This window comes from Galeopterus variegatus, unplaced genomic scaffold (assembly GCF_000696425.1).
Source record: "Galeopterus variegatus unplaced genomic scaffold, G_variegatus-3.0.2 Scaffold461, whole genome shotgun sequence".
In the NCBI taxonomy this organism is placed as follows: Eukaryota; Metazoa; Chordata; class Mammalia; order Dermoptera; family Cynocephalidae; genus Galeopterus; species Galeopterus variegatus.
Window position 1 is genome coordinate 186713 of NW_007726572.1, and position 11639 is coordinate 198351.

Sequence of the window (11639 nt, forward strand, 5' to 3'; positions counted from 1 at the left end):
TCTAAAAAGATAGGGAGAAGGAGAGGCAGGAAATGAGGACAGAGGAGAGGAGGCTGCGGAGAGATATGGCTCTCTATTCAAAAAGGCAATATTAGATTCAAAGTCCATTCTGCTACTGCAGCCAGAAACTAGAGACTTTCCTATGGGCCAAGGTCTCACACCAGCTCTTGAGAGCTTGATCCCAAGTCAAGGACATAAAGTTACAGTGAAGTCAATGTCTCAAAATATGAATCGAGGCCTTGTTTTCAGAGTCCAGAATTTGGGGACAGAGTCACTAGCAGAGTCTTAGTGTTGCAGTCTCAGTGTTGCAGGCTCTGGGCCTCCTCCACATGTTGGGTATGGGCGCATGCTGTGTATGCCGAGTGCATCCGAGTGCATCCAAGAGAAAGGCAGAGAAGGGCAGAGGACGGGAGCCCCAACTTCAGGAAGCCTCCAGCTAGGAGCACCGAGAAGCTGCTTCCTCTTTCCCCCTCTCCCCAACCCTGAAGGTCACTGTAGGCTGACGAGCCTTCCTCCACGCCCTGCCAGCCACTTGAGCAGCTCAGCTCCCCTCCCCCGCCCTACACCCCCAGCCCCCCTCCCCCACCCTACACCCCCACCCTCCAACCAGATGGGCCACTCCCCAGCCACCTCTCTCCTGGCTGGGCTCTCCAGTCTTTGCACTTCTGCTTGTGAAGACCAAAACCAAAGGCCACTGTCACACTGGCAGATGCCAGCTGGCCCCAGCAGGTCTGCTCCAGTGTCATGGGGGCAGAGTGGTAATACAGTGGGCAGCCCTGGAAACGGGGAGTCCTATTTGGCATCCAAAGCAAAGGTTGTTTAGAACAGGGTCTGGTCCACAGCAAATTCTGTAGAGCTACATTAGCTGTTCTCTGCTCTAGCCCTAACTCTGAGCTGTGCTAGTGCAAGTACATGAAGTGATGAGGTAGGGACTGATGAAAGCCTGGAAGGTTAAATACTGAGAGGCTGGGTGGGGCAAGTGCATGAATGAAGGTCCAGGGAATAGTAATTAGCGAGTGTCCTTGTGAAAATGTAAGTGGACCAGGTGGAACAGAGTGAAGCATTCATATGAGTAGTGGGAGTGGGTCTACAGGGGCCAGATTGCTTAAGGCCTTGAACTTCATCCTACAGGCAATGGAGAGTTGGATGACTTAGAGTTTAATGCAGACATTATTTTGCTATTAAAGATTTGGACTTGGCACAGTTGAATTCCAAGTTTGCATTTTGGTTCTGGGTCTTTTCTTTCCCTCCCTTCCTTCCTTCTGTCCTTCCTTCCATCTGTATTTCTCTCTCTCCCTGCTTTTTCCCAATTCTGAAATTCTATGTATTGTATCTTTCATGTAGTTGGTAACCAATTCGCATCTCCTGGGAATCTTCATAGCAACTGGTGAGAAGACTGGAAATGTGACAAGTTCTTTTTTTTAAAGTGGGATTAGCCAGCTAATTGCACATTCTGTACGGAAGGCAAAGTGTCTAATTTCTCACCTCCGAGGTTGTCAGATCCTGATCTGTTCTACTAGAGATTTAATTTATATTGTCAGCATTACCATGGGAGGTTCCATGTGAAGCTCTGATTCAGCTACCTGTGCATTCCACTCTGCCTAGTATTAGTAGTTAGAACAATGTTTCCTAACCAGGGTCAAATTTGCCCCTCAAGGGACATTTGGTAATGTCTGGAGACATTTTCGTGTCACAACCTGGGTAGAGGGAGGTGCTACTGGTATTTAGTTGGTAGAGGCCAGAAATGCTGCTAAACATCCTACAGTGCACAGGATATCTCCCATAACAAAGAGTTATCCAGCCCCAAATGTCCGTACTGCTGAGACTGTGAAGCCCTGGACCAGACTGAGGCCTGTGACCAAGGAAAGAAAGTGACATAAACTGAGTTAGCATCTGTGGGGATCTGCACAGGATATCTCCCATAACAAAGAGTTATCCAGCCCCAAATGTCCGTACTGCTGAGACTTTGAAGCCCTGGACCAGACTGAGGCCTGTGACCGAGGAAAGAAAGTGACATAAACTGAGTCAGCATCTGTGGGGATTGCATCAGAATGGGGTAGGAAGATTGGGCCAAGAAAGAGACCTATTGGAAGCAACTGTTCTAAGAAGAATTTGAAATCAGAAAGAAAACCAGAATTTTTATGAGCAAACACAGTTTACCTATTTTTAATGAGCTCCTCTATGGACATGTTAACATTTCCGTCTATTGCCCTCACTATAATTAGTCAACCAAAAACTTAACCACCAGAAGCTACCCCTTGTGCAGTTTCTGATGAAACCCGATGCACTCGTTGGTCCTGAAAGCCCATCTGCATGAGTAACTTCAGCTGCGTTTGGCTTTGCTGCACTAACTGATGATAGCCTGTGAAGCTCCCCGTGGCTTTGACTTTCAGGAAACAGAGGTAATAGTCTTGGAAGGGAGCAGGCACCGGACATCCATTTTGGTGGTGAAAAATGGAGCACTGAAGCAGGATCCTGGTCTAAAAGGTAAAACATTGAACTTCATCCCATTGGTAAGAAGGTAATTATAAACACAGTTTGGCAGGGTGAGGATTCTCTCTGACCCTTGCAGTTTGCTGGATTAAGTAATATCTCACACGGATCTGATAGGCTCCCTCCACAAGCTGGACTTGGTCCTCAACCCTGCCCTTTCCTCTGTCTACACTCACTCCCTAGTGTTCTCCTCCAATGCCAAGGCTTGGAATACTCTTCCCATGCCAACAGCCTTTCGGGCTAATACTTCATACCACTACATTTCTCTGATTCTATTCCTCTTCCACCTCCCTGGAGGGCTATCTCATGTCTTTCCTCTCATAAAACCTTCAATACCTCCTTCCCCATCACTCCACACTGAATTCTCACTTCCTAGATCCCCGAGAAAACAGAGCAATCGGAAGTCAGTGAGTGTGGCCCTGAGCCCACGTCCCTTCCCCATCTACCCCCGAACTTTAGCAATTCTACTTAGATCAGTTTTCTATATTGGGTTTAATCTAAGATTACCGTCGCTGGAAGGTTTTGGTTCAATAAAGCTTCAAAATATCTTTTCTTATTTGGATGATTGTATGATTTTTCTTAAGTTTAATTTTTTGGAAAATGCTGAAGATCATTCTTTATTCCAAAGGTAATATGTCTGTTAGCCATAGCTCACAATATTGAACTCTTACAGGACAGGACTAGGAAAGTCAGCATATGAATTTCAATGATGAGGCTCTGTTATAGACCCAAGGGCCAGGCCAGGATCACTTATCACACAAATGACTGCTGCAAAATGACTTCTGCAAACCAAGACGTCTTCTCTGCAGAGATGAGAATTGAGCATCAGACCAAAACGAATAGTCATTGAGTAGCACTTGTCAGCAACTGGCACATAGAAGGAGCTCACTGATTACTTGATTTGATTTGGTGCTGAGTTCTCATCAATTCCTAAACTTTTCAGTCTTTAGAGCACAAGTAGGCAAACTTTTCCTCTAAAGGGCCAGATACTAAATATTTTAGGTTCTGTAGGTCATATAGTCTCTGTCGCAACTACTCTATTCTGCCATTGTATTGCAAAAGCAGCCATACAGAAATAAATGGGCATGGCTGTGTTCCAATAAAACTTTATCTAAAAAATAGGTGGTGGGTCAGATTTGGCCTGCATGCAGCAGTTTGGTGACCCTTGCTTTAATTGATGGTGGGTTCAGTGATGTGACTGGCTGTGGCCAATGGGATTGTGGAACTGTACTTTTCTGCACCTTGTCATTCAGCCTATGGGAAGTTAGCAGACACGAGGCAAGCAGAGGCTTCAAACATGCTTAGGGGGGTAAGCACGAGTCCATGGTGTTTGCTCTCCTGTGCCTTTAACAGTGTCACTAGAAGAGCTTCCCCCAGACAGCTGCTGCCTTCTAGCCTAGGCCCTAAACTGAACACATGCAGAGCAGACCTGAGACCAGTGATGTGGAAACAGGCTCAGCAGCACCTGAAGCTTGAAGCACAGCTGCCCAGCCGAGCCCAACCTAGATCAGCTGATCACCAGAGGACCCAAAGATGAGTGAGCCCAGATGAGATGGGCAGAGCTGCTCCAGCCACCCCCAAACTCATGAGAAGTAAACACTTTGTGTTGTGTGTTACTGAGATTTTTGTGATTGTTTGTGATGCAGCATTATTATGTCAATAGCTAACTGATTCTGACACTCAGTAAGCAGCATTACGCTCTTTGCTTCTTTTCTACAAAAAAAGAAGCATATTCGATTTGTATCTTGTGATTTAGATTCACAAAACATTGTTTTCTGTTAATTATAGCAAAATATTTACAAAATAATCATCACCTGCCAGGTACAGTTTTAAGTACTTTATGTATACAGTCATGAGCCGCATAATGATGTTTCAGTGAATGAAGCACTGCATATCTGATGGTAGTTGGAGAAATAGGCTGTATCATATAGCCTAGGTGTGTGGTAGGCCACGCCGTCTAGGTTTGTGTAAGTGCACTCTGTGATATCCACACAACAATGAAATCGCCAAATGACACAGTTCTCAGAATGTATCCTCATCGTTAAGTGACACATGAACTGTATTAACTCATGTAATTCTTACAATAACTCTATGAAGTACATGTTATTATTCAGGGGAACAAGTTGAGGCACAGAGAAGTTAAGTAATTTGTCCAAGGCCACATAGCTGCTACATGGTCACACTGTGGAGGTTCAAATTCAACAGGCCTGGCTTCAGAGTCCATGGTTAACCATACTTTGATACTGTCTATTCTAATATAATGTATTACACTTAAAAAAGTTGATGGCTGTATAACATTGCATATCTTAAATATATCCTGTTTTTATTTGTCAATTATACCTCAAAACAGCTGAAAAAAATGGATGGTTGTAGCCACTAAATTGATTTCATCACCCACGAATGGTCACAGCCTATGCTTTAGAAACCTCCTCCAAGGAGTTATTCTGTGAAATCAAAAACTAAAAGCCAAACTGTCTCTCAAGAGTCTTAAAAACAAAATTTCCATAGTTGGATTGTGTTCCTAGAGCTTGTTTGTCATCGTGGTCTTCCTCCTGCCCGTCCCCCAAAACAAGCCCTGTTTGTGCTCCTTTGTGACTTGGTGATGTGGAGCTCAGCAGATAGAATAACGCGGCCAGACATCCTCACCAGCTCCCCCAACTCCCAGGTGCTACAGAATCAACAGGAGTGACTGTCACCGGTGTTTCAGGGAAAGTAAATGTCTGCTTCATAGTGTTCTTGGGGTGGGGGTGGGAGTTGCTCTTTGAGCTTTTGCCTCATGGAGAAGAGCTTAGGTCTAAAGCAGAAAGAGTGAGGTTTGATCCAGGAGCAGGATTTTCTAAGGAGTCCAGACCATCCACTGAGTCAGGGCAGGGAGAACCCTCTATTTTAGAACTTGATTATCGAGTTCTCAGTTTTAGAACTCAATTAAAATGGAGGCTCGAATTGTAATTACATTTTTTAAAAGTTTTATTTTATTTTTAACTGACACAAGCATTACAGATTTGGCTTGTAAATGGAAACAGTTAAACCTCTCAATCGTATGTGGAGCGTGTGTGAAAGACCAGCCTTGGGCAACAGAGCAGCTCCCTGATTGCAGGCTGCCATGGAACTCACCCACTTCTCTCTCACTGTCGCCCACGGGACCTCCTCTCAGCTACACCCCACCTATCCTCCAACACACACATGCTACACAGTTCTAAGAATTCTTTGTTTCTAAATTCAGTAACTACTACCTGCTTCTGGACTACCTTGATGTGACAATCTATTTCTCCACTTAGAGGATTTCAAAACCTCTACTTTATCAAACATGTGATATGTTCAGGCAGTGTTAAGAACTAAGAAAAAAATAAATAAGGATGGAGAGGGGAACAGGGGCTGCTTTAGACATTGTGTTCAGGATTGGCTTCTCTAAGTTGAGATCTACAGCCTGAGAAGGAGCCAGCAAGTAAAAATTGGGAAAGAGGGTTCCTTGCAAAGGAAACCATTGGTGCACAGGCCCTGAGGCAGGAATCAGCTTGTTTGTTGGAGGACTAGAAAGCAGTATGGCTAAGGATACCAAGACAATTCAACAGAGAAAGAATAGTCTTTTCAACAAATAGATATGGACATTTGGATATCCACAGGTAATAGAATAAAGTTGGACTCTTATGTTGCATCATATTAAAAAATTAACTCAAAACAAATCATAGACCTACAAGTAAGAGATAAAATTATAAAACTCTTAGAAGAAAATATGGAAGTAAATGTCCACTACCTTGGGATAGGCAAAGCCTCTTAGATATGACACTGAAAATATAAGCAACAACAACAACAAAATAGATAAATTGGACTTAATAAAAATTTAAAAACTTCTGTGTTTCAATGGATGCCATCAGGAAAGTCAAAGAGACAACCCACTAAATGAGAGAAAATACTTGTGAATCCTATATCTGATAAGGATTTTGCCTCCACAGTATATAAAGAACTCTCACAACTCAACAACAGAAAGAAAAACAATCCAATTCACAAATAGGCACAGGATCTAAAGAGACATTTCTCCAATTAAGATATACAAATGTCCAATAAGCACAAGAAAACATGCACAACATCAGGGAAATTCAAATCAAAACCACAATGAGATACCATTTCACACACATTAGGATGAGTATAATCAAAAAGATAGATGGTAACAAATGTTGATGAGGATATAAGAAATTGGAGCCCTCATATATTGCTGGTTGGAATGTAAAATTGTGCAACCACTTTGGAAAAGAGTCTGGCAGTCCTCAAAATGTTAGAGAGAGTTATCATATGATCCAGAAATTCTGCTCCTAGATGTTTACCCAAGAGAATTGAAAACATATGTCTACACAAAAGTTTATGCACAAATGTTCATAGTAACATTATTCATAGTAGCCAAAAGTGGAAACAATCCAAATGTCCACCAATTGATGAATGGATAAACAAAATGTGGTATATCCATACAATGGAATGTTATTCAGCCATAAAAAGGCATAAAGTACTGATATGTGCTACAGCATGGATGAATCTTGAAAACATCATAACCAGACATAGAAGGTCATATACTGTATAATTCCATTTGTAAGAAATATCCAGAATAGACAAATCTATAAAGATATAAAGTAGATTAGTGGTTATCTATGACTGGGGCTGGTGAGGATTGCGGGTAAATTGGGAGTGGCTGTTAATGAGTACAGAGTTCCTTTCGGGAGTGATAAAAATGTTCTAAAATTGATTGTAGTGCTGGTTGGACAATTCTGCAAATGTTCTAAAAACCACTGAATTGCACACTTTACATAGGTGAATTGTGTGGTATGTGAATGATATCTCAGTAAAGCTGTTATTTAGAAAGGGGGGAGCAAGGAAGGGAAGGTGGGAAGGAAGGGAGGGAGGGATGAAGTGGGGGAAGGGAGGGAAGGAGGCAGTGGGGGAAGAGAGGGAGGATGAGCAAAGGGAGAGAATGCGGGAGGGAGAATAGAAGGGAGGGAAGAGGAAAAGAAGGAAGGAAGAGAGGAAGGAAAGAAGGGAGGGGAGGAGGAAGGAATTAAAGCCCGGGCAGGCTTGGGGAGTGAGGTTGCAGGGGATGAGGTCAGCTGAAGCAGAGGCAGCGGTCACGCCTTGGAAGGTCTTGTGAGCCACCACAGTGTGGCTTCTAGTTTCATTGCACTGGGCAGCCATTGGAGGGTTTTAAGCAGAAGAGTGGTATGTTCTGATCTGATTATAAAAAATAGCTCTGGCTCTTTGTGTGGAGACCAGGCTGGGGCTGAGGGAAGCCTGGACAGAGGCAACTCCAGTTGTCATAAAGGTGCAAGCGAGAGGTTCTGTGTCTGGCCCCTGTCACAGCAGTGGCGAGTCACATACCGCCATGTTCAAGTGGGCTTCACTCTCTCTCCATCCTTCTCACCTCCCCCTCCACCTCTCCAGCTTCTTTTCCAAAGCCAAGATCATCACCAGATATTCAGCTTGTTCACTTTGCTTGGTTGAAACAACTCTTTTTATGGAGCAGAATAGGAGAAGGGTGTGTAGAGAATGGGACTGGGACTTTCCCCGGACAAGAGTCACCACGCTCAATGCAACTAGAGTGTGTCCAGCTGAGGTTTTGAGTCCAGAAAGGCCAAAAGTAGATTTTTTTCTTGACTCTTCAGTTATACTAGCCAGGAAGTAACTGCACATTCTTGATACTGAGAAAGAGAACAGCAAGGGCTCACACGGAAACGCACAGCTCCCGATCCTCCCCTCCTGCAGATTCATCACGGATGCTCACCGAACAGCGCACCTGACCTGAGCCTCATCTGATTCTCCACGGACGCCCCAGTGCCTGCTTCTGGGGACTGAGTGATGACATTGCCCAGAAAGTGTCTGTCACTAACTACGGTCAGTCCATCTCCATCTAAAACACCAACAAAGAACTGTTCTTCTCACCAAAGAGGATGCAAACTCTCTTTCAGGGGAAGCTCCAGGTGTCGTGGGGCCTGCGGCTCACCCAATTTTGGAGAGACTCTTAAGGAAACAGGTACAAAATTACACGTTCAGGTATGATATGAGTATTTGCAAAATTTTAAAAACTGACAAATACCACAAACCACGAAATCCATTAAAATGGCAATATTTATTTGCTAATTAAGAGACACTTCAGGCCTACCCCGTGGCTCACTCGGGAGAGTGCGGCGCTGGGAGCGCAGCAGTGCTGGGAGTGCTAAGGCAGCAGGTTCGGATCCTCTATAGGTATGGCCGGTGCGCTCACTGGCTGAGCACGGTGCGGTCGGTGCGGTTGACACCAAGCCAAGGGCTGCGATCCCCTTACCGGTCACACACACACAAAAAAGAGACACTTCAACAATACTATTTTTCCCTGAAGTTTTGACTCTATACTTTTTTAACCTCTCATGTGACAATGTTGTAAAGTGGTTACGTATAGAGAATAGAGAGATAATCCTGACTTTCCATTTGCACGGCTTTTATTTTTATTTTTCTCCTAACATCAGTGGTTTAGAAAGGTTTCCTTGTGCTTCAGAACCCTTTGTGGGCAATGCTCCTCCTGCCATGTCCTTGACAATTTCTTGCCCAGATAGTGTCCTTGATAGCAGCTGGTCCAACTTGGCAAGCTCTTTGCTACTCCCATGTCCCCACCAGTCCCAGTAAGGGAATGAGGCCTGGTTGTAGTAGCCTCTACGCAAGGAGCAAAGCAGCATCTCGTTCAAATCTTTCATCTTTGGATCAGAGATAGCATTGGAGTGCTCCATCAGGCCCACCAGCACCAGGGGTACACTATGAATATGGTGTGAGCAGCCCATCCACCCCAGCCACAGCCTGGGATCAGCTCCATGCCTCCCACAATGAGCTCTGCAACCCTGGAGGGGACCCAAGCAAATAAGAAGCCGTGAAGGCTAAACTCCATTCATTTCTCTCCAAGGCCCCATTGCAGAGATGGATGTGGGCACCAGAGAGGAGACTAATTACAACCTAGTCCTCAGCAATGAGAACCCAGAGAAGACAGCTCCAGTGGGATAGGGCCCCAGCTACATCTAGACTTTTATTGTTACTCTTCAAACTTCCTTCAGACATCGATTTACAAAGATGCAATGATATAGTACTTCTGATACTCCTGAAAGATGTACATAAATCAAGATTAGCACTCACCCATAAGGGATTTCAGGCAAGAAGTGGCCATTTTTGATTAGATGTTGTATTAGTCTGTTTCTGTTGCTCTCAACAAAATGTCTGAAACTGGGTAATCTATAAAGAAATTAAATTAATTTATTATCGTTTTGGAGGCTGGGAAGTCCAAGGTCCAGGGGGACATCTGGTGAGGGCCTTCCTCTGGGTGGGAACTTTCTACAGGGCCCCGTGGTGAGGCAGGCAATCACAGGGCGAGAGAACGAGCTGAGCAAGAGCTCCTCACGTGCTCCTTATAAAGCCACCAGTCCACACCCCTGATAACTCATCACTCCATGCATGGATTAATCCATTCATGATGGCACAGTCCTCATGATCCAATCACCTCTCAAAGGCCCCACCTTTCAAATGTCATAATAGGATTTCCCACTCTCTTGACACTGTTACAGTGGGGATCAAGTTTCAACACACGAACTTTTGGGGGACACAGTTGACCCATAGCAGATGTCTCAAGTAAGACCATGCACAATATATACAAACAGATCAAGAGCAGTTTAGAATTACTCCATTAGCCCAATTTTGTTGGCATCATCACTGGTTAAGAGGAAAGTAGCTAATATGAGTATTTATTCAGTGCTCGGTGTGTGCCAGTCACTAACACCTGGCTCCAAGCACCTTACCTGTATGATCTCTTGTAATCCTCACAACATGCCAATGAGGCAGGAACAATTACTACTCCCTTTGTACAGATGGGACAACCTGGACACTCAGAGCTTAAGTAAATTGCCCCTGGTCATTCAGCTGGTCTGTCTGGCTCCAGAGCTTATGCTTTTTACCACCTCACTAGAGTTTCACTGTTATTCACTTTGTATTCTTTAGTCCATTATATATAAAAACATAAGATGAGTGGTATATATCTTACATTTCAGAGTGTGGGGTGAGTTCTTTATAACCAATTCTGCAGTGATCTTCAGTAAGTTCCTAGTTAATAAATCTCTCAAGTGTTTTGTGTGTGTGCACTGTGTGTGTATTGTCTGCCTATCTATCTATCTATCTATCTGTCTATCTGTCTGGAACAACATATGTCTTTTTTACTGAATGAAAAATCACCTATATTACTTGAGTTAAGGTTTTGCTGCCCAAAGAGTCAGGATATTAGTAAGGATACAAGTTTGGCTACTGTTACAAGGGTCAAAATAATAGTAGCTTAAACAAATGGAAGTTGATTTTTCTGTCCTTTAACAATCAAAGCATAAATAGTCTGATGCAGTGGCTCCATGGTAATGGAAATCCAAGTTTCTTTCATCTTAATTCTCCATTATCCTCAACACAGGTCTTCTACCTCATGGTTGAAGATTGCTGCTTATGTCTTGCCATCATGTCTGCATTCCATCCTGCAGGAAGCAGAGAAGGAAGAAGTGGAGGGTGTTATCTTTCCTTTTAAGGTCATGGACCAGAAGTGGCACATGTCACTTAGGCCCACATCACTTCTGCCCACATCCCTTCAGTCAAAATTTATTCCTTACCTCACCTAAGTGCAAGGGAGGCCAGAAAATAGTCTTTAGTGGAAGTCATGGGTCTGGCTAAGACCTAAAGGCTATATTATCAAAAGAAGTGGAGTTTTGCTGTTAGGGGACAGCCAGCTATATTGTCACACAGGGACAAAATCAGGTAAAAGAACCTATGTGGAATTCTGCCTTGGTAAGGCTTATCCTTTTGAATTTGTACCATTTTGTATTCACATCAATGGTTTTGCTAATTTTCTGTCCTTTTACGAACACAACCTAGTGGTTACTGGTGCTTATAACATGTACATTTGCAGAGGAACATTTTTTAGCAAAGAAACTAAACACTCAATAGATGATGAAGCCAGTCCTTGTCTCACTTGGGGTGTAAGCATGAAAAAGTTAAAGTACATGCAGAAGAGAGTCCAGGGGAGTCCACCTGCCTGATGGTCCCACAATGGAGGATATAAGCTTTCAATGGATTTAGTCCTTTTCTATCAGCAATTCAGTAAATTCACTTGAAAA

At 43.7% G+C, this 11639-nt stretch overlaps 1 protein-coding gene across 1 annotated transcript; it reads right to left on the minus strand.

Annotated features, from left to right (window-relative positions):
- Positions 1-8957: 8957 nt before the first annotated feature.
- Positions 8958-9287, minus strand: LOC103587570 (noggin-like). The gene has a single exon (XM_008569065.1). The coding sequence runs from the start codon at positions 9285-9287 to the stop codon at positions 8958-8960; it is 330 nt and encodes a 109-aa protein (XP_008567287.1).
- Between the last annotated feature and the right edge of the window lie 2352 nt (positions 9288-11639).